At 42.7% G+C, this 27,078-nt stretch overlaps 1 protein-coding gene across 1 annotated transcript in view; it reads left to right on the forward strand.

The window, feature by feature from the left end:
• The window catches only part of STARD8 (StAR related lipid transfer domain containing 8), an 83,003-nt gene that overhangs the window by 5,066 nt on the left and 50,859 nt on the right, over positions 1 to 27,078 (forward strand). Inside the window, exon 2 of the mRNA XM_038587607.1 lies at positions 15,177 to 15,210. Coding sequence (XP_038443535.1) covers positions 15,177 to 15,210 — 34 coding nt within the window. The remainder of the gene's footprint in view (positions 1 to 15,176; positions 15,211 to 27,078) is intronic.

Genomic DNA, 27,078 nt, shown 5'->3' on the forward strand with positions numbered 1-27,078 from the left:
CTCTCATACTTACTCGTATATAGGAGATCAAGGGCTTTCCTGAGTTCACTCGAGGATATATTCTCAAACACTCTCTCCTATGAATGCACTGCCACAATGTGCATGAGACTTGCATGTGGCAGTTCTTTTTTTTTTAATTTTTATTTATTTATGATAGTCACACACAGAGAGATAGAGAGAGGCAGAGACACAGGCAGAGGGAGAAGCAGGCTCCATGCACCAGGAGCCTGACGTGGGATTCGATCCCGGGTCTCCAGGATTGCGCCCTGGGCCAAAGGCAGGCGCTAAACCGCTGCACCACCCAGGGATCCCGCATGTGGCAGTTCTTATACCTGGCTCCTTGGCGCCTGTTCATATGGGTGTGTGCTTCACACTCCTTTTGCCCCTTCATATTTATGTACATATATACAGTCATGTGAGCACACATACTCATGTGTGCTTCTTCATACCGGGGGCTCTTTCTGTCCCCTGGCCAGCTCACCACTTCCTAGTTTTTGTCCAGAATCAGTCTGGCAGGATATGGGGTGAAAGTGTGACAGTAACTGGGTGATTTAGCAGCTGTATTCCCAGCTTCCAGGATGTATCTACTTTTCCAGGCCTTTGCCCTTATTGTCCCAAGCAAGACCAATTTGCCACATACAGTATGCATTCATTGTGGGAGGGGCAGGAGGAATTGTAGAGAATTCAGGATAGCATATGAATTTATAGAAACTCTTAAATGCTTCTGGATGCCATTCCTACATTCCATGTAGGAGTCCTATCACATCTTGCCAAAAGGAGGGCCAGACATTGTTGCATACTTCTAATGATGTAAAGCTCATGACCTCAAATATCCTGTTTCTTTTTTTTTCTAAGACTTATTTATTTATTTGAGGGGGGAAAGCGGGGCAGAGGGAAACAGAGTCCTAGAAAGACTCCTCACTGAGCATGGAGCCCAGTGCGGGGCTCAATCTCACAACTTTGAAATCATGACCTGAGCAGAAACCAAGAGTCAGATGCTTAACTGACTGTACACCCAGCTACCCCTCAAATAGCCTGTTTCATCTGAGGACACTGCCACAGGTCCCTTAACCAATATGTGTGTGTGTGTGTGTGTAAGTGGAAGGTATATACCTATACATCTGAGACTTATACCTACAGTTACCTCTCAATCACTGGGTCCAAAGAAAGGAATTATTACATACTCCCAGGTCATGGGAAAACCACTTAGTGAGGATAGGACAAGATCTTATATCCCACTGAAGTAGTCTTCACCCTTAGGACCTCTCTTTGCATTTCCATAGCTTAATTGACTTGAGTGTCAGGTAGTGACTCCTGACATGGGTGAAAAATGCACACTATGGATTGTCTCTGTGTGGCTAATTGTAAGTTGCCTAGATGCTGACATATGTCACATATTTGTGAGGTTCTGGTCAATGTGTTGAAGTAAAAGAATAGGTGTGCTAATGTTATTGACACACATGGACTTAAACAGAGCGTGAGTTGGTTTCTGGGTGATCTAGGAACTTTCCTGGGAGGAATTTCCTGGCTCAGAACAGAAGGTAGCTTGGTGTGGCAGGAAGAACACTGGGCATGGAGTCAAACTGGCTTGGATGTAATGCCCACCTCTGCCACATTTAAGCTGAGTGGTCTTGGGCAAGCCACCTCTCCTCAGTGGATAAGACTTAATGGAGTTTCCAATGGAATGATGTATATAAAAGCCTAACATATGATAGATATGCAGTTGGATCAGAATCTGATGAGATGATTTATGGAGAAAAAGAGTAGGAAGTCTTCTTCAAGGGGGAGTAAGGTTGGAGACAGAAGAAAGAGGAGGCACAGAGCCAGGGGACTTGCCTTGGATCTAGAAATGGGGTGCGAATGCTTATAGAAGCAGAGGTCAAAATGAGAGACTTGCAAATTTGTATGTGGGAGTTCAACTTTGCCAAGGGTACTCTTGATGCAGTGAAAAAAAAAAACAGGTATATTTTTAACTGTTTGAGGAACCTCCACACAGTTTTCCAGAGTGGCTGCACCAGTTCACATTCCCACCAACAGTGTAAGAGGGTTCCCTTTTCTCCGCATCCTCTCCAACATTTGTGCTTTCCTGCCTTGTTAATTTTCGCCATTCTCACTGGTGTGAGGTGGTATCTCTTTGTGGTTTTGATTTGTATTTCCCTGATGGCAAGTGATGCAGAGCATTTTCTCATATGCATGTTGGCCATGTCTATGTCTTCCTCTGTGAGATTTCTGTTCCTGCCCTACGACCCAGCAATTGCACTGTTGGGGATTTACCCCAAAGATACAAATGCAATGAAACGTTGGGACACCTGCACCCCGATGTTTATAGCAGCAATGGCCACGATAGCCAAACTGTGGAAGGAGCCTCGGTGTCCAACGAAAGATGAATGGATAAAGAAGATGTGGTTTATGTATACAATGGAATATTACTCAGCTATTAGAAATGACAAATACCCACCATTTGCTTCAACGTGGATGGAACTGGAGGGTATTATGCTGAGTGAAGTAAGTCAGTCGGAGAAGGACAAACATTATATGTTCTCATTCATTTGGGGAATATAAATAATAGTGAAAGGGAATATAAGGGAAGGGAGAAAAAATGTGTGGGAAATATCAGAAAGGGAGACAGAACGTAAAGACTGCTAACTCTGGGAAACGAACTAGGGGTGGTAGAAGGGGAGGAGGGCGGGGGGTGGGAGTGAATGGGTGACGGGCACTGGGGGTTATTCTGTATGTTAGTAAATTGAACACCAATAAAAAATAAATTAAAAAAAAAACAGGGTGTCCAAAATAACAAAACATGAAGTCGAGCTGTTCACTCTCTGAGCCACAACTTGCTAGCTGTGTGACCTTGAGAAAATTACTTCACCCCTTTGAGCTTTAGTTTCCTGCTCTGTAAAATGGAGCTAATAATAGTACTCACTTCATATGAGACCTGAGTTACCATGTATCAAGCACTTAGAAAAGCACCAGGCACATAGTTAGTGAGCATTAACCATTTTTATTATTTATACACTGGGAAAGATTATAATTCCTACCTCCCAAGGTTGCAATGAAACAAGGATGACAAGGCCTGTTGACATGTTCATTTATTATTATCTTGAAGAAAATGGGAGGTTTCTTTAAACTGGGAATAGCCTTGAGGAATTCATTCCTTCACTCATTACCAAGCAATATTTATTCAGGGCTAACTATGTGCCAGATGCTGTGTCAGGCTCTGAGGAGATGGGTAATGGTTAACAAAATAGCTGCAGGTCTCTAACCTCATGGAACTTACTGTCTTGTGGATTTAAAATGACAGATTTTCATACTCACCCCCAAGTGCCCCGTTGGTGTATATGACTGATTCAGTCCAGAAAATGCCAGGGAATGGAACTTAACAAATTTTATATATCTAGCATCAGTGCCTGGCAATCTCACTTAGTCTTCAAGGCAAGAGAATGGCTAAATTGGAGTTCCCAGTCCTTCCTGCAACAGCATTGCCAGAACAATCTTAACAGTGGGCCCAGCATGAAGGTGAAAATGGAGACCTCCAGAATTACCTGATCTGAATTCCTAACCATTGTGTCTCTTTTTCCCAGTTGCACCATTTCAGCACAATTGGTGCTATTTGATCAAGTCATCAAGAGACTGAACAGTATTTGTCCTGGGAACTAGGAGAGATGGAGATGGGCACTGGGGAGGTGAGATGGGGAGTAGGAAGCAAAGCTTTGACTCTGACTTATGTCTTGGACATTAATTTTTACTTTACCTTTAGTCTCATTGGCACCGAAAGAAGTGTGAGGGCGGGCTGCTGGGGGTGGGGGGCGGGTGGTGGAAGACATATCTGACAATATGGCTGGTGAAGGCAGAAGTAACTGGAAAAGTTTGCAGATTGGCAATGCCAGGTTTGTTTTCCCTCCAAAGTACTGCAGAAAGTTAAAACTAGTATTAGCTAACATTTATAGAGTACACATTATGTGGTAGACACTGTTCCATGCCCTTCACATATATTAACTCAGTTTATCATCACACTAACTGCAAGGCTATTATTGCCATCATCCTCATTTTATGGAAACAGAGAAAAAAAGTTAGGAAACTTATCCAGGGTCACACAGCTATTATTGGGATTTTAAACTCACGTAATCCAGGTCCAAAGTCCATGTTTTATATACTATGTTTATGTCATCTCCGCTCAGTTTCTCTATCTATAAAGTGACTATTTTAGACTGGTTTATCTCTGAGAGTCTTTCCAGCTCTGCCACTCTCATTATATTTCATATATAGTTCTTTGAACCTCCAAGCAAAGTGGGAAAAAACTGCTCCCTGAATGTCAGTGATTTCTATGCAAGGTCCCTGGGGAAGGGGAAGGAAACTCAGGCTCAGGAAAATGAGCCTGCCCTGGAGGTTGGTCTTCCCTACCGGGAGGTCCAGTAGGGCCTGAAAACAGCTGGAGGCTTGGCAAGCTCTGGGAGCCAGGGCCGGGCCTGCATTTCCAAGTCACTAGGAATAATAACAGGGAGCAGCAGCTCAAATGGCCTGTGCTGGGATGGGGGGTGGGGTTCACAGAGGTTTAAAGGAGTGGAGCTCCTTGACCCCACCGCTCTGGCCCACCCCTCAAGCTGCTGCTGCTGCAACAAGAGACCTTGAAGTCCAGTTCAACTGGCAGTTCCAAGGCCGAAGTTGCCAAGGGGCAGAAGAAAGGAAGCCCTACACTTGGGTAATGGGGCTTGAGGCCCTGGAAAGTAGTATGGGCTAATTTTCCCTGGACTCTCCTCTGTCTTGGGCTGGGTCACCCTTGGATCTTGGGAGAAGAATATGATATAATGATATAATACAGTAGCTGCTGGAAACAGGGCACCAATCTGCTAGCCCAGGGTCAGCCTCTACTTCCCCTCTCTGAGCCCCAGTTTCCTCATGTACAACATATGGAGAATATTATTTACCTCATAACTGTTTGCAATGATGACATTTACAAAAGGGCCTACCACATAGTAAGTGCTCAGTAAATTTGAGTGAAATTTGAAGATAATTGCTTGGTTGCTCTAGGTGATCCTGGCTCCATGGTTTGTGCTCTCAGTTTCCTCATCTGAAAAATAAGATTTACCTGCCTGATGAGAGCCTGAACTTGGGAACATCCTCTGGAAGTTAAAAGACAGTAGGAAATACTGATGTTACTACCTTCAGGTTCAGGAAATGGTTTTTTTTTTAGGTGATTTCTTCATCTCCTCTCCCCACCCTTACTCCCACCCCTTGTTGGACTAGCCCAGAGTCTGGAAAAGAGGCTTTACTCCACTTTGGAACCACTGTCTCTCCCCTTCAGTCCCTCCGCATCCTTCCCATCCAAGGCCCTTCTCCTAGAACTCTCGAGCTCTGGGCAGGAAGGAAGGTCCCTGTTGGTTGGTGGGAAAGTCAAGCCTTAGGGATATGACATTCCTGGGATTATCCAAAGAAACCCTGGAGGCTGCAGCTACAAGCTTGCTCTCCTTCCTGGCCTGCTATCTTGCCTGCTGTGGAGGCAGAAGGACAGTAAAGGACAAAAGGCTGGGGGAAAGAGGCCCAAAAGCAAAAAGCTGGTCCTAGAACAGCCCTGCTGGCCAGGTATGAAATGGGGAGTGGGAGAGGAGGACAAGAGGCCTTTCCATAACTGGCAGAAAGGAATTAAGGTGAGAAGGGTTCAAGGCAGCAAGAATTTCTGTCGTGGGAGAAGTTATAAAATGATATGCAGATAAGCATTGCTGAGGCTACAGGTCAGAGTCAGGTACTCTTTTGGGGGGCAGGTGAGTGGATATGAGACCACCATATCTAGGGTTCTGGTGGCTAGGAGAAGACAGTCAGGCTTTCTGAGAGGCCCCACACCAAGCTAGCGTAGAATAGCTTGTACCCTCAAAGAGGAGACAAAAGAAGTAGATCCTCTGGGAATTCCTCAAAAGGCTGTCCCAGACTCTGGGACCTTCTAGAAGTCATGTCTTTCATTGCCCTTTCACTGCTTGGATTGTCCCTTACCCCCCTCCCTGTGATGGGACAATGAGAATTGTCAAGGACTTGCCTATCATTATAGGCAACAAAGAATTGGAGGACCAGCAAATAATTGGTCAAAGGCACATGGTCAAGCCCAGAATGCCTGTGCTGGTCAGTCTTACTCAAATCAGGTCTCCTTTCCCCTTTCCAGGAAAGAGATTGACATCCCTCAGGCCTGTAGCATCCCCTGAGATTTCACACCCTGAACATGAGCACATGTTCCCAGTCCTCTGGAATGGGGTTTAAAAGTGGCATCATAACACCAGTGCTCCAATTTAGAACCTGGTGGCAGGATGATTCCAGACTCAGCCCACACAATGCCCTTCATATACCCATATGTCTCCATACTGGACTGTGAGCTCCTGTAAAGACCTAGCCTGTGTCTTACCTACCTCTGTGTCCAGCCCCACACAGTACATATTCTAGGCCTAGACTAGAGGAAGTTAGCTGAGTGTATAGGACATACATGCATACTCATGCACATACTAGTGGCCAGACCCAGTGTACCCCATCCCAGCAGAGAAACCCTAAGATGAAGAGAAGTCAGCTCTTGAGGAATCAGAAGAGCCTGCTTCCCACAGTGGCCTCATTCTGTGTTGGCAAATCACCAGCTGGGGCTGGGTGTGGAGGTGGTGAATGCCCACTCTGGAGGCTGAGAGGGTCATGCTGTGAATAGGGCTCTGTGTGGCCTAGCTGATAGGGCTGGGGGAGGCTGGAATGTGAAGAACGTGCTCTTATGACTGGCTCTAGGCCTAGGTCTGTGGCACAGGGCAGGCAAGGGGATGAGGGCAAGCAGAGAAACCAGGCAAAGAAAGTTTGAAAAGTCTCCGGGCTTGCCCTGAGATAGCAGGGCAAGGGCTGGTCATAGTACTTGCCGGCCCAGCAGAGAAGTTGCTATAGAGAGTGAGGTCTGTCCTAACCAATTATGGCTGAGGACTCCTCGGGTCAGGATAAGCTCTGTCAGAAGCCTTTGCAGCTGGTCTCCAAACCACCCTGCTCAGACTTCCTACCTTCTCACACGGCAACCAGCTTTCTGCTCCCATCCCCTTTTTAGCTCCTGTTCTCTCTTTTTCACACTTTCTTTTCTTTTTCTTAGATTTTATTTATTTATTCATAAGAGATACACAGAGAGGGCAGAGATATAGGTAGAGGGAAAAGCAGGCTCCCCATAGGGAGCCTAATGCGGGACTTGATTCTAGGACCACAGGATCACAACCTGAGCCAAGGCAGGCATTCAACTGCTGAGCCATCCAGGCGTCCCTCTTTTTCACACTTTCAACATGATCCCCTGTTTCTCTCAAAAACTCCTGATTTGTCTTTTTATGTGGGCTACTCTATTGCCCACTAGACTGCAAGTTCCTCAAGTGCAGGGACCATATCTGTTTCTGTGTGATTTCACATCTGTAAGTCTACCACAGTGCCTTCTGGACAGCTCCAAGTGGATTCTCCACAGACTCCTCAAATCCAACAGGTTCAAAAAAGCCGTGATTCCATGACAAAAGGAAGATTCCCCTCGCCCCTCACCCCAACCATGCCTTTTTCTCCATTCCCGGCCTCAGTTACTAGCCCTATTATCCACCCGGTTGCATAGTCTAGAAACTGGATTCATCCTTGACTTCTTTTTTAGGCTCTCACAATCCTATTGCTGACTTTGGTTTTACCACATAAATAGTGCATATATCGGTCCTTTCCTTTTCTGTCCCAAAGGCCAATGCTCCAATCTGGCCTGTTTCTAGTTTTATCCAACCTCCCCCAGTCCCATTCCCAATCTGTTTTTCACTCAATAGACATAATAATATTTTGAAATATAAATCTGACCTATGGTAGGCTTCTGTTTAAGCTCCTTCAATGGCTCCCCACTGGGCTCAGGATAAAGTCCAAGTTCCTTAACATGACCTACAAGGTCTTTCGTAATCTGGCCCCTACTCCCTGTTCCAGACTCATTTCTTACCCTACTCTTCAGCCAGACTATGCACTTCCACAACCACACGCTTTTATACCTCCTTGCCCTTTTCTATGCTCTTCTCTCTACCTGCCATGCTCTTTGCCTTCTTGTCTGCCTTATGAACAACTATTCATCCTTTAAGACCTGTTCCAAATGCTGCTTCCTTCATAAAGGCCCTCATGACAATGCATCTGCACTCCCAGCAACTAATTACTCCATTTGCTCAGTTCCACAGGGTTTTATACTTTCCAATAGCACTTACATGGAATTGTGATGATTTGTACACATGGTTTCCCCTTCCACCCACTTGGCTGTGAATTATTCAAGGGCAGGGAATGTGTCTGATTTGTTTGAATCCCTGAGTACTTAGGACAGGGTTGGCCCTGAGGAGGCTTGTAGGGAGTGAATGAATGAATGAACAAATGATGGGAAGACTGTCACCACTAATCCTGGTCCTTTGTGGCCATCTCTGCTGGACTCCTGGGTTCAGAATACTCCCAAGTGTGAGGAATATATTCTACAACAGGAAACAAAAGGAGCCTCCACTCTGAAGCAGAGCTCTCTAATGTAGAAGTTTATACCTCACTTTTCCCTGTAAGGTTCTCAGCTATGAAGATCAGGGTCCAAAGTGGAATGGGACTCATAGTTCTGGCCCAGCCAAAGTTATCCTGGACCCCAGGAAGAAAGAATAGGATGCAATAAAATTGGGAGCTCCATAGGCCCAAAGTATAAATTTGGTTCTGACATTTTCTAGCTGTGACCTTGGGTAAGTCATTTCACTTCTCTGGACCTCATTTTCCTCATGTGCTACATGAGGATAAAAAAACAAAACAAAACAAAACAAAACCTACCATGTGGAATGCATCTGACAAACAAGATCACTTATTTGTAACCTGTAAATCCCTATGTAAAATTAAAGACTAATTAGCTCCTGAACTATCTTTAATTCTGTTATACCCACGATGGGTTGGAGGATAGAGTGGGAGAAGAGGGAATTTAATGTGAATAGAATAGCAGAGTAACAGTCTGTTCCACACATCAGTTCAATTTCCCAGAATGGTCACATTTAGGACCTCACAGGGGACTGCTTCCACCCTCTGTCCCACTCCCTTATCCTTTTCTTTTACTCCTCTCTTGTCCACCACTGAGAATTTTATTGACTTGCTTAATCATAGGCCTCTTTGTAGCTTATAGAGGAATTCTGTATCACTCTTGATTAGACTTTCTCCTTTTTTTTACACCTATCTCATTCTATGATTTGCCATCTCTCTCATACTAGCATCCCTCAAGGTCCTTGTCAATGAACACTCAGGGGAACACCTCCCACCCCTCCTCTCTCCTGTGGCCAATTGTGGGTTGAAGATTCACCAGATTGTCTTGTAGTCTACCATGGTGGAGCTGAACTTTACCATTTTAAAGTGATCTAAGGCTGAAACTAATCCCCTAAGACTAGAAATCATTGTAGTCAAATGTTTGCACCTGGTGTGGCAATCATTTCCAGGGGATAAGAAAGATCACAAATATTATGGCAACTCCTTTCTCAATAAGATTTTGATTGGGGGATCCCTAGGTGGTGCAGCGGTTTGGCACCTGCCTTTGGCCCAGGACGCAATCCTGGAGACCCGGGATCAAATCCCACGTCAGGCTCCCAGTGCATGGAGCCTGCTTCTCCCTCTGCCTGTGTCTCTGCCTCTCTCTCTCTCTCTGTGACTATCATAAATAAAATTTCAAAAAAAATTAAAAAAAAAAAAGATTTTGATTGGTTGCATAAGAGAAACCCTTCTTTCTTTTCTTCCTAACTTTCAAATTAACATCTTGACATTGCCTTCCTGAACTACTGCAAAAGCCTCCTAAAAGGTCTCCCTGCTTCCACTCTAGCTCCACAATTCATTCCCCATATAGCAACCAGAGAGTGATTTTTTAAAGGTGAAAATCAGATATTGTCATTCTTCTCTACACCCTCCAATGGCTTCCTAGTGTAATTTAAATCAAAGTCCACATTATCCCCCTGGCCTTTAAAGCCCTTGCCTCTCTCTTCAAACTCTGCCTGGAATATTCTGCACCCAGATTGTCACATTACTGGCTCTGTCTTATGTAGTCCTCTGTTCAAAGTTCAGGTCCTCTGTATAATAATAAGGAGACAATCCAACAAGAAGATATAACAATTATAAATATTTATGCACCCAATATAGGACCACCAAAATACATAAAACAGTTAAAAACAAACATAAAGGTACTAATCAATAAAATACAATAACAGTAGGGGACTTGAACACCCACTTACATCAATGGACAGATAGATCATCTAAGCAGAAAATCAATAAGGAAACAATAGCTCTGAATGACATACTGGAACAGATGGATTTAGGATGGATATACTCAGAGCATTCCATCCTAAAACAGAATAATACATGTTATTTTCAAGTGCACATGATCATTCTCCAGAATAGATCACATATTAGTCCACAAAGCAATCATCGAATGCATCTTTTTTGACACAATGCTATGAAACTAGAAGTCAACCACAGGAAAATATCTGGAAAGACCACAAATACATGCAGCTTAAATAACGTGCTACCAAATGATAAAGGAAGAAACAAAAGTATGTGGAAACAAATGAAAACAAAAACACAATGGTCCAAAACCTTTGGGATGCAGCAAAAGCAGTTCTAAGAGGGAAGTATATAGCAATGCAGGTCTACCTCAAGAAGCAAGAAAAACCTCAAATAAACAACCTAAGCTTACACCTATAGGAGCTGAAAAAAGAACAAGAAACAAAAACTAAAACCAGCAGAAGGAAGGAAATAATAAAGGCTAGAGCAGAAATACATGATATAGAAACTAAAACAAAACAAAACAAAATAAAAACCCCACAGTAGAACAGATCAATGAAACCAGGAGCTGATTCTCTGAAAATAAAAAAATAGTAAAACTGAAAAATGTCTACCCAGACTTATAAAGGAAAAAAGAGAAAAGACTCAAATAAATAAAATCACAAACAGGAAAGGAGAAATAAGAATCAACACAATGGAAATACAAACAATTATAAGAGAATATTATGAAAAACTATATGGCAACAAATTGGAAAACCTACAAGAAATGGATTAATTCCTAGAAATGTATAAATTACCAAAACTGAGGCAGGAAGAAATAGAAAACTTGAACAGACTAATAATCAGCAAAGAAATTGAATCTGTTATCAAACTATGCCCAACAAATCAAAGTCCATGGCCAGATGGCTTCACAAGCCAATTCTACCAAATATTTAAAGAAGAGTTAATACCTATTCTTCTGAAACTGTTCCAAAAAAACAGAAAAGGAAGGAAAATTTCCATATTCTTTCCATGATGCTAACATTACCTCATACTAAAACCAGATAAAACTCCACTAAAAAAGAGAACTACAGGCCAATATCCCTGATCAACATGGATGCAAACATTCTCAATAAAATACTAGTATACCAAATTCAACAGTACATTAAAAAAAATCATTCACCACAGTCAAGTGGGATTTATTCCTGGATTGCAAGGGTCGTTCAATATTTGCAAATCAATAAATGTGATACCTCACATCAATAAATTAAAGGATAAAAACCATATGATCATTTCAATAGATGCAGAAAGAGCATTTGACAAAGTACAACAACCATGCATGATAAAAAACCCTCAACAAAGTAGGTTTAGAGGTAACATACTTCAATGTAATAAAGGCCATCTATGAAAAATCCACAGCTAACATCATCCTTAATGGGCAAAAACTGTAAGTTTTTCCCCTAAGGTCAGGAATAAGACAAGGATGTCCAGTCTCATCACATTTATTCAACATAGTACTGGAACCCTAACCACAGCAATCAGACAACAAAAAGAAATATAATGGGATATTACTCAGACATTAGAAATGACGAATACCCACCATTTGCTTCGGCGTGGATGGAACTGGAAGGTATTATGCTGAGTGAAGTAAATCAATCGGAGAAGGACAATCATTATTTGGTTTCACTCATACGGGGAATATAAGAAATAATGAAAGGGATTATAGGGGAAAGGAGAGAAAATTAGTTGGAAAGATCAGAGAGGGTGACAAAACACGAGAGACTCCTAACTCTGGAAAAAAAAAAAAACAAGGGGTAGTGGAAGGGGAGGTGGGTGGGGAGATGGGGTGACTGGGTGACGGGCACTGAGGGGGGAACTTGATGGGATGAACACTGGGTGTTATACTATATGTTGGCAAATCAAACTTTAATAATATATATATATATACATATATATACATATATATACATATATGAAATAAAAGGCATCCAAATCAGTAAGGAAGAAGTAAAACTTTCACTATTTGCACATGACATGATACTCTATATAGAAAAACCTGAAAGACTCCACCAAAAACTAAGAGCTGATACATGAATTCAGTAAAGTCGCAAGATACAAAGTCATTGTACAGAAATTTGTTGCCTTTCTATACACCAATAATGAGGCAGCAGAGGAAGAAATCAGGAAAACAATCCTGTGTACAATTGCACCCAACATAATAAGATACCTAGGAATAAATCTAACTAAAGATGTGAAACATCTGTACTCTGTTATCTATAAAACATTGACGAAAGAAATTGAAGATGACATAAAGACATGGAAAGGCATCCCATGCTCATGGATTGGAAGAAGAAATGTTTTTAAAATGTCTATACTGCCCAAATCAATCTACAATTTTAATGCAATCCCTATCAAAATACTACCAGCATTTTTCACATAGCTAGAACAATCTTAAAATTTGTATGGAACCACAAAGACCCCGAATAGCCAAAGCAATCTTCAAAAGGAAAAGCACAGCTGGAGGCATCACAATTTCAGACTTCAAGTTATATTACAAAGCAGCAGTAATCAAAACTGCATGGTACAGGCACAAAAATAGACACATAGATCAGTAGTACAAAATAGAAAACCCAGAAATAAACCCGCAATTATATGATCAATTAATCCTTGACAAAGCAAGAAAGAATACCCAATGGAAAAAAGGCAGTCTCTTAGACAAATGGTGTTTGGAAAGCTGGAGAGCAATATGCAAAAAAATTTAACTGGAACACTGTCTTACACTATATACAAAAAAAATTCAGAATGGATTAAAGATCTAAATGTGAGAGCTGAAACCACCAAAATTCTGGAAGAAAGCACGAGAAGTAACCTCTTTGACAACATAGGATGTCAAAGCCATAGGAACTTAGTAAAATATGTCTCCTGAGGCAAGGGATGAAAAAGCAAAAATACTATTGGGACTTCATCAAGACAAAACATTTCTGCACAGTGAAGGAAACAATCAACAAAACTAAAAGGTGACTTGCAGAATGGGGGAAGATATTTGTAAATGATATACCTGATAAAGAGTTAGTTTAAAAAATACTTTAAAAACTTGTAAAACTCAACTTCCAAAAACCAAATAATCCAATGAAAATATGAGCAGAAGACATGAGCAGCCATTTCTCTAAAGAAGACATCCAGATGGCCAACAGACACATGAAAAGATGTTCATCATCACTTAGCATCAGGGAAATGCTAATCAAAAGTATAGTAAGGTATCACCTCACACTTGTCAGAATGGCTTAAATGAACAACAAAAGAAACAACAGGTGTTGGCGAGGTTGTGGAGAAAAAGGAACCCTCACACACTGTTGGTGGGAATGTAAACTGGTACAGCCACCCTGGAAAACAGTAAGGAAGTTTCTCAAAAAGTAAAAATAAAACTACCCTATGATCTAGCCATTCTACTGCTGGGTATTTACAAAAGCATACAAAACCACTAATTCAAAAGGACACATATACCCCTATGTTTATAGTAGCATTATTTATAACAACCACATTATGGAAGCAGCCCAAGTATACATTAACATATGAATGGATAAAGAAGATATGGTATACATATGTGTGTATATATATGTATATTCTATTGTGTATATACAGTAGAATATATATATTCTATTGTGTATGTACATTCAGCCATAAATAAAAATGAAGTCTTTCCATTTGTAATGACATGGATGGAGCTAGAGAGTATTATGCTAAATGAAATAAGTCAGTCAAAGAAAGACAAAAACCATGTGATTTTACTAGTGTGGAATTTAAGAAACAAAACAAATGAGTAAAGGGGGAAAAGAGAGAGAGAGAGAGAGACCAAGAAACAGACTCTTAATTATAGAGAACTAGCTGATGGTTACCAGATGGGAGAGGGATAGAGGGATGATGGGGATTAAGAAGTACACTTGTGATGAGCACAGAGTGATGTATGGCATTGATGAATCACTATATTGTATACATGAAACTAATATGTTAACTAACTGGGATGAAATAAAAACTTAAAAAAAGAGTTCAGGTTCTCTGAGACACCCTCTCTGTCCACCTTTTCTAAAGCAATTATCCCTATTTTTCCTACCCTACTATTCCCTATCTCATCCTGGTATTTTTTTAGTTTCTCCTTCTTGGTTCTTAGTGATGTCTGAAATTTCCTTCCTTATTTATTTGTTTACCTATTCATTATCCCTGCTCCATGAGAATAGGGACCTTATTTGTTTCAATGACTGCTACAGCTTTTAGCATAGTGCATGGGGTTCTATATTGTACTGGTGCCCTATAAATATTTAATGAATGAATGAATTTATGATGTGTTTTATCATTTTAAAAAGTGCTTTCATGTAAGTTGATTTCTCACAAAACCTGTGAGGTTGGGATTATTACTACCATAGCCTTAGGGATATAAAGACTGAGGCTCAAGAAGGTATGTTCAATGTTACATAAGGTAGTCCTGAACTTGAGCTTTCCAAATCTAAATACTGCCCTTCCCACCAACATATCTTGCTTCTAATCAAGGACGGTACGTGCCAAGAAAACGTTAACTGATTCTTTGATAATCCTTACTGTCCCTTCTCGGAACAGCACTGTGAGCTATGCAGACTGTCTCCAATCTCCTGAGTTAAGGAAACTCCCCAATCCATGAGAGTGAAGTGAACCAGAGGAGTGAGTCAGTGGAGTGGAAGAAAGTATTATGGATCAGGCAGTTAGGAGTCCAGGCTTCTAGGCTCTACTTGGCTTCCTATTGTACTTAATTTTCCTTTTCTGTAAGCCTCTGTGTATCTTTCTGTAAAATGAGTAGATTGAACTTGTTGACCTCAAAAGATTCCTTCCAGTTCTGACATTGCTTTGGTCTCTGCAAAGTATTGATTTCTTCTCTGTTTCCTTTGCAGTGCTTCCCATTGTGGCAGAGGAGGAAGAATATCGGTAAGCATGTGAGGTGGGGTCACAAGTGTCACACAGTGGGGCTGAGCTTCTCAGTTGTCTTCATGGGCTGGCTGATCTTGTTCCTGACCAATGGCCTAGATGCAAAATCTGGAAACATCCTCTCTGTCTCCCTCCAGTGAGCATTTCCTAACCTCTTCGAGACTTTCCTTTTGGGACGAAGTGAACATGTAGAACTTCTTTATTTCTCAGATGGAGAGTTTTCTCTGGTCAGAGAGCCAGGGGAGGATTCCCCTAAAGAACCATTAGCAGGGATCCCTGGGTGGCGCAGCGGTTTAGCGCCTGCCTTTGGCCCAGGGCGCGATCCTGGAGACCCGGGATCGAATCCCACGTCGGGCTCCCAGTGCATGGAGCCTGCTTCTCCCTCTGCCTGTGTCTCTCTGCCTCTCTCTCTCTCTGTGACTATCATGAATAAATAAATAAAATCCTTAAAAAAAAAAAAAAAAAAAAAAAAGAACCATTAGCAAGTGGCAGCCATCCAATATGCTTCCCTTGTTTTCAGGTGCTACTTTCCACCGGAAGTAAATTACAGGCGGGAGGTATATTGGTAAAAGGAATAAGTAAGTGGAAGGTAAAGGAAAGAAGCATGATATTTAGGATTCAGTGTCTGTGATATTCCCAACACTTGCTTTATCTGAAAGGGCTTATTTAGGACTGAGGGAATACATATAGCCTTGAGGGGAAAAAATTCCCTCCTTTTTCTAACAAGTTTCTTTGAGCCTGACTACATATTTCCCTTCTGCCTCAGGTGTCCTACTTGGGTGTGGGCAAGTTAGTGGCATTCTGGACACAGCTTTTTCACTGAGGAGGACACAGTTGTCTAGAGGGGGATATCTGGTTTGGGGAGGAAGAGAAAGAAGGATACTGGCCAGGAATGAATTTGCTGCCAGAGTCTGAACTCCTGGCATCGGCTGAGCTTTGCTGAGGTCATTTAAGCTATCCTCTTGGCTCCAGCCTGACCTTAGCCATTCCCACTGGCTACAGTTTTTCTTCAGGATGAGCTCATGACTTGATTTAAGATGGGCTGAGGGTCACAGAAACAGAAAGGAATCAATGAACAAGTGACATGATAAGGGCCTGTGTGAGGCGTCTTAGGGAGACATTGGAAGAGATGATCTGATCTCTGGCTCTTGAAGACCACTTCAAGTAGTTGGAACCAGTTTGGGCACAGTTTTACCTGAAGACAGAGAGGGGATCTGGTGACCTCCCAAGTACTTTCTTACCTCGGGATCTTGAGTTCTTGGGTGGTGGCTGTTAGAAAGGAAGAAGAGTTGGCCGGGCGAAGTGTTTATTTGCATTCCATGACAGCAGACAAGAGGGGACCTATTTTGAAGTAGGAACACTGCGTTGATCAGCATACAGCATACAGCTGCTCTTCCACTCCCCACCTCCTCCCCCATAACCATTCTAGCACTTCTTGCTGAGCACAGTTCCTGCTTTGCAAAAGAGGCTCCTGGGGGTACAAGATCTGCAGGCTGCCCAAACTGGGAGAAGGACAAACTTCTCCATTTCAGAGATACCAGCTGCAGAGGCTAAAAAGAAACCCCTCAGACCCTGAAATAGTGACCCCCCTCAGATTAATGCACTTGCAACTGCCAAGTTGCCTCATTAGAATGTCTGTGCCAAGCTCAGTCAATGGGGCTGAATCCTGGAAGGGTAGGCACCAGATGGCTGAGAGGTCTGTGGCTTCCTGAGGAAAGAGGAGTGTCCCTTTAGCGGGTGGAGCCAGTCAGAAAAAGTTGCCACCTACAAAGCTGAACTGGGACTGGAGCTTATTGCATGGGGCTCTTGTATGCATCATACAAGATAATACATTAAGATATTAAAATGCTGAACAAATATTATTTCGAGATCTAGCTCAGGGAAGGAGCAGAACTCTCTGGTTTGTTATTCATTTATTTTTGGAATATGTCTTGATATGTCTCAAACTTCAAGAGATATAAAAATAAAGTCTTCCCACCCCCGTCTCTCAACCACCCAACAATCTTCTTGGAGGAGACCAATGTTACCAGCTTCTTGAGCCCTTGATGAGTTTAGGAGGTCTAAAGTGAGTTTACTAGACAAGACGTCAGTGAAGATGGCTGCCTGATTTGGAGTGGGGGGCACAACTGAGGGAATGCGTGAAAAAGGCAATGGAGAAGCAATTGTGGAGCAGGAAATGTGGGGGCAGGGATGGAATAAGCATTAGCTTGGACATCAAGAGGCCTGGGATCCATCCAGTCTTGACTGTTCCACTCATGGTTGAATTGTCTTAAGAACCTTCCCCTCTCTGACCCTCAATGTTCCATCAGCACATTAAAACTTTTATGTTCTCATATGCCATTCTGACCAATTCCACCAGAGTAGAACATATATGGTGGAGGAGAGGACCAATCAGGGAAACTTTAGAGAAGAAAAAGCCAAGAAATTGACTCAAAGCTGACAATTGAATATGATTTAATCTTCTTCATATTAAGATCAGTCAACCAGTTTCTCTGACATACTACTGCTTTTGTTCTGGTGGTCTCACTGAAAGAGGAAACGCTTGGCATTGTCCTCATAGGAGAACATTAGGAATGTCCAACTTACTTCAACATACATAGTGCTGCCCAGGCCCAAGAGGATGGGCTGAAGGGCCTTTGACAGCTATGCTATAAAGGTCTGAGAATCCACTAGTACAATATTTTACATATTTGTGAATCAACTTCACTTCATCCAGTGATAGTTCATACTTATTTTTTTTCTTTAAGCCAATCTGATTTTAAACAATAACCTTACTTGAAGCCATAAAATCTATGAAATTAGTGTTTGCGGTACTAATTACATCTTTCCTAATACATACTGAATTCAATATATATCATGATTCAAAATGTCAGTGTATCACTCCAAATGATCCTGTGCATATATATATAAGCATTGGAAAACACAGAGGTAGTAGTAACACAAACCAGTAGGTCAGAAGGAGGTTCAGGCCTTCAGGGCTCATTCCAGGACTCGGTAGGTACTCTTTGGGCTCCCTGAAACACTTAATACTCCTTCCAAGTACTGATACCATGTTATACAAGTATGAATTGCTCCCTGAGATAGAAGTAGGTTCTGGACCCTAAAAGGAGCTCTGTCCCATCAAACAAAATCCAAAATTCTGAATGGCCTCACAGGTTAGTTGACTAAGGAACCAGAAACTCCGGGTTCCAGTTTTGGTTTTGCCATTTGCCAGCTGTGTGACCTTGGGCCTGTCCCATTCCCTCTCTGGGCTTTAGTGTCCCCCAACTATAAAATGAATGATTTGGTCTAATGACCTCAAAGTATCTTGCTGCTCTGTCATTCAATGACTCCTTCACTTGTTGACCTCACACCTCTGCTTAACCCATTGGCTCCCAGCAGCTTGCAGAGATGAGGAGGCTTCTGAGCTGACCTCTGCTACCTCTGTACCAAATCCTCCTTGAGGCCCCTTGTTCCCAGTGCACAAAGCTCCTTCTGTTGCCTTAAACCATTCAGGGCTTCTTTCCAGGCTCCTGTAGAAGTGGCAGAAGTGACCTGGGGGGTAATAGTTGGCTTGTAACAAGAGCCTGGTTCCCCAACTCAACTGGCTTTGGCCTGATTGCAGGCTTGGCCTTAGCACCAGACTCTGTGTATCAGCTGCCCCAGACCCCCCCCCTCCAGCTCTGAGGGGTCAGGAAGACCAGTTTAAAAGGGAAAAAATAGAAACAAATATATTAATTTAAGTGCGTTTATTTAAGTTGCTGTTTGGTATCACTTCTAAATCTTAGGAGAGCAAGAGACTGAAATAATGAGCCTAAGAAAATAAACATCATGATAATAATTCAATTACTCCCTTTCTTTTAAAAATGATCAAATCATTCTTGTAATTATTTCTTGACAGATTTGGCCATTTAACATTTACTATTTCATGAAGAATATTTGCAGGGTATAGCTTATCCAGTATTTGACTAATAGTTTATCTAGCAACTTGGACTAGTATAAAGATCTATGTAGTTAGAGGATATCTGGAATTGACTATGATTTGAGACAGGAAATCTTTCTATCATGATCTACAATGAATTCAGCCAAGGGAAAATATTGGACTGTGCGTTGAGAATTTTAAGATCTAGTCCCAGGTCTGACATTATCTCTTTCTGTGACTTTGACTTAGTTGTTTCCCTTCTCTAGACTTCAACTTTCTTGTCTGAAAAATGAAAAGATTGAAATAGAAGGTCCCAAAGTCCTCTGCACTCTGATTCTCTATCATCCTTGACCCTCCACCCCTGCCAGAATCAGACTGAAAGGAGGGAGAGGTGGAGACAGGGTCAGTGGAAAGGGCAATTTCAAGATGTTCTTCGGGATGGGACAAGGATTTTCAGACCTGGAGAGGAGTGTAATAGCTTCCTTTCGGATCAAAAGGGGCTGGGAAGCCCAGGTTCCCAATGCCTGTTACCAGGAATGCAAAACAGAAAGTCAGGCCCGGGCTTACAGATGCAGGTCAGGTAAAAGGCCTGAGGCACAGCCTAGTGGGACATTTTTACAGACAGGACCAGTCCAGAATATCAAAGCAAGGGCTGGATGACATTGGATAACTACCCAGGGGTTAGGAAGGCAACGGGAATTACAAGAGGAATGGCAGGCCTGGAAAAGACCTGGGAACATCCCATAAATCCTTCAAACTCAACACTAAAAATCTATTCATCATCATTCTCCTGGAAACCTTCTCCTTCTACAGGACTTTCTTTCTTGATTAATGTACCATCACCCACCCAGTCAAGTAAGAATCATGGGAATCATCTTCCATCTCTCACATTTGCTGTCATCCAGTTACCAAATCATGGCCATGAAACTTCTTTGTAGTGTTTCCTACTTCTGCCTCTTCTTTTCCACTCACACGAGGATAGCCCTCCCTTAGCAGCTTTGACATGGATGCTTGCTACAACTTCTTAACTGGTCTTCCTGCCACCATGCTTTCCATTCCAGTCCATTTTCCATACTACTGCCAGAGTTCACTCTTTTTTATAAGATTTTATTTATTTATTCGTTAATGACACACACACACACACACACACACACACACACATACACACACACACAGAGGCAGAGACATAGGCAGAAGGAGAAGCAGGCTCTATGCAGGAAGCCTGATGTGGGACTTGATCCCGGAGCTGATTTATATAGAACCTGATTTATATAGAACCTGAGCCGAAGGCAGGTGCTCAACCTCTGAGCCACCGAGGCATCCCCAGAGTTCACTCTTTAAGAGAACAATTTGGTTGTGCTCAAAAACTTTTGATTGTTCCTTACCTTTGACCATAGTCCAAATTCTTTGCATTGGCATTCAAGGTATTTCACAACTTAAACAACCTATCTTTCTTTCATCTCCCTTCACATCTTCACATTTCTGAGCTCCATGGGACAACTCTCTATTTCCTATACATACAATTAACTCTCATATTGGACTCTTCACTGGGAGTGTCTGTGCCAGCACCCAGACACACCAACACTTGGCCTGTTAATCCATCCTTTAGACTCCCTTTCCATCAGATCCACATCTCTATTATACACATGATACTCTTCCTCATTTGCCTCCTTTCATTCCTGTGTCTCCCAAAGACCATGAGTGTATGAAAGCTACATCTGACTGACTCCTATAGTCCCAGAACTAAGCACAGAGCCTCACATAAACAATGACTCTGGAAAGGACTGTCTTCTATTTTTGAAGGCATAGCAAAAGAACTGCTGGCGATCAGGCTAGTGACTTCTTCCTCTCAGCAGACTTTCTTCTCTCTCATTTCACCTCTGCACTAGCTATTACAAATTGTCACACAGACCCCACTGTCTCCAGATGACAAATTGTCTTGAGGTGGGGCCTTGAAGTTCCTGTAGTTCCATCTAATGGTGCAGATCCATGTAAAACACATTTCTACCAAACCCTGAAAACTTTGAGATTGCCCTAGATATCAAGTCAGGAAGGGCACTTAAGGACCTTATTAAAGCAGTGGTTTTCAAACCAAATACTGAGGAACTCTAGAGCTCTCAGAGATTCACTGGGTACGTGAAAGAAGGACAGAGTTGAGGGGGGCTTAATTCAACCAAATTTATTTTACCTTTTGGGGATTTCATGAATATTTCATTTGAGGACTGGAGTTGACCCTGTAAAAGCAGATGTTGGAGATCGCTGCTCTAGTCCAGTGCTTAATTGCTAATAGCCTCCCTTTTACACCATCCCTGCTATGTATCCCCTTGGGCTTGGACCAAATTCTCCAGGTATGGTCAAGTATCCCTTTTCATTCTATACTCAGTTGAAAGTTCTGATTTATATAGAACCAGAATCAGCCTTACAACTTTCACCCACCTGTCCTATTTTCACCCCTTGGAGTCTCATGGAAGTCGTTCCTTCTTCCCAGGACCAATCTACTGGCATTGAGAATTTCCCAAGGTCTTTGATGGAAGTGACTTTGTAGTTCATACAGTTCAATGCCTTCATTGTAGTTGGAGATCTCAAAGCCCAGAGAAGGAAAGTGATCTGCACAACAGCAGACAACACATCTGTGGTAAAACTGAGACTTATGATTCCACTCATATGTAGAACTTAAGAAACAAAAGTTCCCACAAGTTCCCACTCACCCATAATGTCCTCCCCTGAATCTGTCTTTCCCCAGAGTAAATAGCTCCAACACCCAAAATGATTTCTCACTATTCCAATGACAATTCCCTGAACTTCCTCCTGATTGGCAGCAACCAATGGCCAAAGATCAGCAGCTCAGCTGGTGAGAGCTCTATGGTACCCAGGCTTTGGTTGGCCCAGAGTAAGGGCAAAGGCAAAGGAAAGCAAACTGGCATCAAAAACCAGAGCTGTTCCTCATCACAGCCTGGATGCTATTCTCCTCCTCCTCCTCTTTCCACAGGACTAAATTCTATTCAAACAGTGTTCCTCTCATGGCAGGGCAGCCAAGGGGCAGCTCTCAAAGGCCCCTTCTGACCTATTAGCTAGAGGGTCCCTGCGGTGTGACCTTCCACATCCCAAACCCAGAAACAGGAAGAGCTGGTTTGGTTTACATTTTGAGAAGAAAAATGAAAACATAGGAAGTGAGGCTCCTGAGAACAGAGGCTTCCAACTTTGTGTCCATGTGCTCCTAAAACAGGATATTTCAGAGAATACATTCCACAAGAGAAGGGAACGTCCTCCTTATTAAAAACAAAACACAAAGACCTTCAAGGTTTGGAAAGAGAATAAGACCAAAAGGAGACTCTTAAGGAGGGAAGGGCAACTGTTTCGGAATCTACAACTCTTCTTCCCCATCCACCACTTGAAACTGTCGTACTTTGATCTTACTTCTGTTATCACCACATCTGGCCCCCAGAGATTCCCTGCTTCCTTTAACCTATGGCCCAGAAGAAGGTCCAAGCCCCTTTCCCTGTTTATCTGAGGATCAACAAAGTAGGCTGTCACTCAGAACCTTCCTTTAAAGCCAAGAAAAAGCAGATATTAATTATAGAACCCACAAATAGAAGAGCATTCAGGCTTTACTATGTAAATGTCTCTTGTCTTAAAGACAGCAAAAGAAGGGAAGCACTTTGTCAGTCCCCAAATATCCCTCAGAGTAACTACTTCATTGCCTCACATGAGCTGCTATAAGTTTGCCTGGCTTTCTCCCCTCTCAGCTCTCTGTCACTGAGAGGTGGGTACCATATTGTTTCCCAATCACAATTACCAAAAGAGACAATGCAAAAGGTTCTTCTTTAAAAAAAAAAAGAAGTTCCACCCTTCCTCTTTGCTCTTCTGTTTTGTTTCTTAAGTTCTACATATGAGTGGAATCATATGATAATTGTCTTTCTCTGATTGACTTATTTGGCTTAGCACAATACCCTCTATTTCCACCCACATCATTGCAAATGGCAAGATTTCAATTTCTGATGGCTGAGTAATGTTCCATTGTATATATTAAAATAAGATGAAATCAGAGAGGGAGATAAACCATAGGAGACTTTTAACCATAGCAAACAAACTGAGAGTTGCTGGAGGCGAGAGGTGTAGAGGCATGGGGTAACTGGGTGACAGGCATTAAGGAGGGCACGTGATGGAATGAGTACTTGGTGTTATATGCAACTGATAAATCACTGAACTCTGAAACTCATAATACAGCCTGTGTTAATTGAATGTAAAAAATAGAAAATAAAAAAGGAAAAAGAACCCTTTGGGCCTTTCCCAGTTCTGATTTTGGCATTGAGGAACATGATTAGTTCACAGGTAGTTGACAGGGTAAAAGTGTGGATCATCTGGGTGCCAAAGAAACATGGCCCCACAGAGAAACAGTTCTGGTCACCTCTGGAGCTTCTATAGGCACACATGACCATGTGCTACATGCATGTGTGTGTGCATACACATACTCACACAGCATCTTTATCAAAAATCTTAGTCTTACATAGTAAGAGTTCTTTCGGAACACAAAAATATACTACTGTCTCTGGCTTCTAAGACTATGTGTTCCCTTGGGCCAGTGGCAAGCAGAACCTCTTCTTGGAAGATGCTTCCAAGAAAATCTGCTTGGAATTAATGGCTCATTCTCCTTAAAAGATATGGGCAGAGGAAGCATTATTTTTATATTAAAACAAACGCAGAGGGATGCTTGGGTGGCTCAGCAGTTGAGCGTCTGCCTTTGGCTCAAGGCATGATCCTGCCTTTGGTTCAGGGCGTGATCCTGGAGTTCTGGGATCAAGTCCTGCATCAGGCTCCTGCAAGGAGCCTGCCTGCTTCTCCCTCTGCCTCTTTCTCTATGTCTTTCATGAATAAATAAATAAATCTTTAAAAAAATAAAACAAGCACATAAATGTTATGGAATAGCATGCAAAATTCATGTGAATCTGTGGGATGAAAATGGAGACTTTGAAGAAATTTCATACTTGAGGCCGACTACATGGGCATCTCCAGCTCCTTGGGGCTGTGTGGGGAATGAGTTCATTCTGGTCAACCAATTGGTTTTTTGGTGAAAAAGTTTGAGAAGCACTTACTGAAATGGTGGGCTTCCTGAGGGTAGAAACTTTGTCTCACTCCTCTCTGTATCTTCATGCCCAATACAGAGCAAGCCGCAGACAGGGTGTGCTCAAGAACAATTATTTTGTCTTTCCATCCACCCATCTGCCCATTTGTCTTTGTCGAGGAACAAGCCAAAAAGATAGCCTTAAAGTGGTGGAAAGAAATCAGTTTCTGGAGAATTCAGACAACTATGGATTGAATTCTGACTCTGTCACTTATTAGCTGTATGATCATCTCTCTGAGCCTCAGTTTTAAAATGAGGATCAAAATACCCATCTTCTGGGTTGTTGTGGGAACTAAGTGTGGCAGTGTAAGAGTGCTCTATAAGCTCCCAGACAATATACAAATAATAGTTATTAAGATTATAAAATGACCACCATGACTAGCCCAGGCAGTAGGAGGAAGGAAAGAAAAGATGTTTTCTGCAGCCCAGAAGTCTGAATTGAGATTAAGAAAACAGGAGCTATGGCCTTAGGAATGAGCCCCTGGGCCTCTGAGATGGGGAGAGCCAATGTGGAATCTTGGCTTTAGGGCCCCACCCCCACTTCAGGAAAGCAGTGTGCAGGCCAGAGGGCAACTTCTTCCAGTAGAGTGATAGAAAGATCAGATGTTGCCTGGTATACCATGGGCCTCCAAAGACCAGATCTGCTTGCTTTCTCCTGTCTGCCAATGAGCTCCTACGTGGCCTAGCTCATGGCAAGGGTCATTTGTCAGTAGGGGCTAAAGTATAACCAGGCATGATGATTTTACTGCTAACAAACTCTGTGACCTTGGGCAAGTCTTTTCTCCTCCTGGACCCGGACTTATTCACCATTAAAATGAAGGGATTGGAGAGAGTGGATTTTAAAGCCCTCTATCTCCTACACACTATGCTTATGTGGCCCTTAACTGAAAAGGTATTCAATCTTAGTTTTCCAAAAAAGAAGTGATCAGTCTTATCACCTGATAGTTTGATACTGGACTCCAGTAAAAAAAAAGTTAAAAGCAGTGTGGGGTGGCCGGGCTGGAACCCTCTTCTGTTTGTAAGTCTGCTGGTCCTTCTGCCTCTGTCTGGCTGGATTGGCAATCTGGGATCACAATCCAGGTGAGGGGTGGGTGGATGAAGCAGGTGTTTCCCAAGCCGTGGGCTCTGACCCAGGTACCTCACAATAGAAAATGAGAAAAGAGAAGAAAACAGGAAATCCTGTCCACTGTATGTGCCTAATTGTTCAGGAAGAATTCCTTCTAGGCTGGCTCGTTGTCTCAGAAGTCAGCAACAGCTGCTGAGCTGGAAAGCTGACTGCTACAGTCTCTGGGATTCTGGGACTCCCCACCCCCATCTCAGTCTGTTTAGAACTTTGCCATTTTTCAAAGCTCTTTTCAAAATACTGTAATCTCCCACTTCAGTCCCCAGCATACTGTGTATCAGTCTCCTAGTATGGACCATATTCTGCCTCATGTTGGAGCAATTTCCTTTCACATGTGAATTAGAAATAAAATACATTCTCCAAGGAAAACATTCAACCTGTATATGGATATAAAACAGAGAACCAAAGTCCTATAATCCCTCATTCCCACTTTTCATAACTAACCACTGTTTGGAGGTTTCTTGGAAGCTTCCCAGAAAGCTTCTGTTGGTCAAAGCTATTGAAAAGGCAAGATGGGATCCCTGGGTGGCGCAGTGGTTTGGCGCCTGCCTTTGGCCCAGAGCGCGATCCTGGAGACCCGGGATCGAATCCCACGTCGGGCTCCCGGTGCAGGAGCCTGCTTCTCCCTCTGCCTGTGTCTCTGCTTCTCTCTCTCTCTGTGACTATCATAAAAAAAAAAGAATCTTAAAAAAAAAGAAAAGGCAAGAGCATGATGCTTTGGATAGAGTCTTGACTCTGGAGACAAAACACTTGGGCTTGTGCCTCAGGTCTCCATTTGCTGGTCAGATTAGCTTTGGTGAACTCGGTCTCCTCTTTGATTCTCAGTCCTCTGCTCTGTAAAATGGGATGATTCCTCTCCTGCTATCTCACAGTACTGTTGTAAAGACCAAATGAGATGAGAAATAAAAGCATTTTTGGAAACTGTAAAGGGTGCTCTCTTTCGTTCCATGCTTATATCTGCAACTTGAATATGAGACCCTGAGAACAGAACCTGTGGTCCCTCTGGGCCTGAGTTTCCATTGCCTTTAGCCCAGACGACTTGTCTAGAACAGACAGGTGGTGAACGATAGGAGATATGGAACCAAATCCCAGAGGGTGGGCTATACCTAGAGGGATTGGTGCTATATTCCTGTCCTACCTCTGGGCACATAGTTCTTGACTTTCCTTTGGAGACAACCCCAGCTGAGAGGCCCATTCTTCTAAAGTTACTTGGCTTTCAAAATGACATCTGACTTTGAAAATCCTGCAACTGCTCTTTCCAGCCTCTACCCTCCCTCAGCTCCCAGTTCCCCAGATTCTGGTCCAGCTAATGCTTTTGGAGTTCCCCATGTGTGTGCATGTGGATGTAGATATAGATACAAATATAGGTGGGAGAGAGAGAGAGAGAGAGAGAGAGATGGCTAAGAAGATTCAATTTTTTAAATGGGCCAGCTGTAAATGGTTGAAACGAGAGCTGGAAAGCTCCTCAGGTATCATTTAGTCCAATCACTAGCTAACCTTTAACGGCTGGGGAAACAGAGACCCAGAAATGGGAAGGGATTTTCCCAGGGAGCTACTGGCTCTGACAGCCAAGTTAAGGAGGGGAAAAGGGAGCCTCTGGGCTAAGGGCACTCATGTTAAAGGAACTGGCCTGGAGAAAGTGGGTGAGGGCCAAAAGAGATGAAAATGGGCAGAGAGGGGAGGATCAATCAGTTGGGGTCATCTGAAAAATTCCCCTGGAAA

The sequence above is a fragment of the Canis lupus genome, chromosome X (assembly GCF_011100685.1).
Source record: "Canis lupus familiaris isolate Mischka breed German Shepherd chromosome X, alternate assembly UU_Cfam_GSD_1.0, whole genome shotgun sequence".
Classification (NCBI taxonomy): Eukaryota; Metazoa; Chordata; class Mammalia; order Carnivora; family Canidae; genus Canis; species Canis lupus.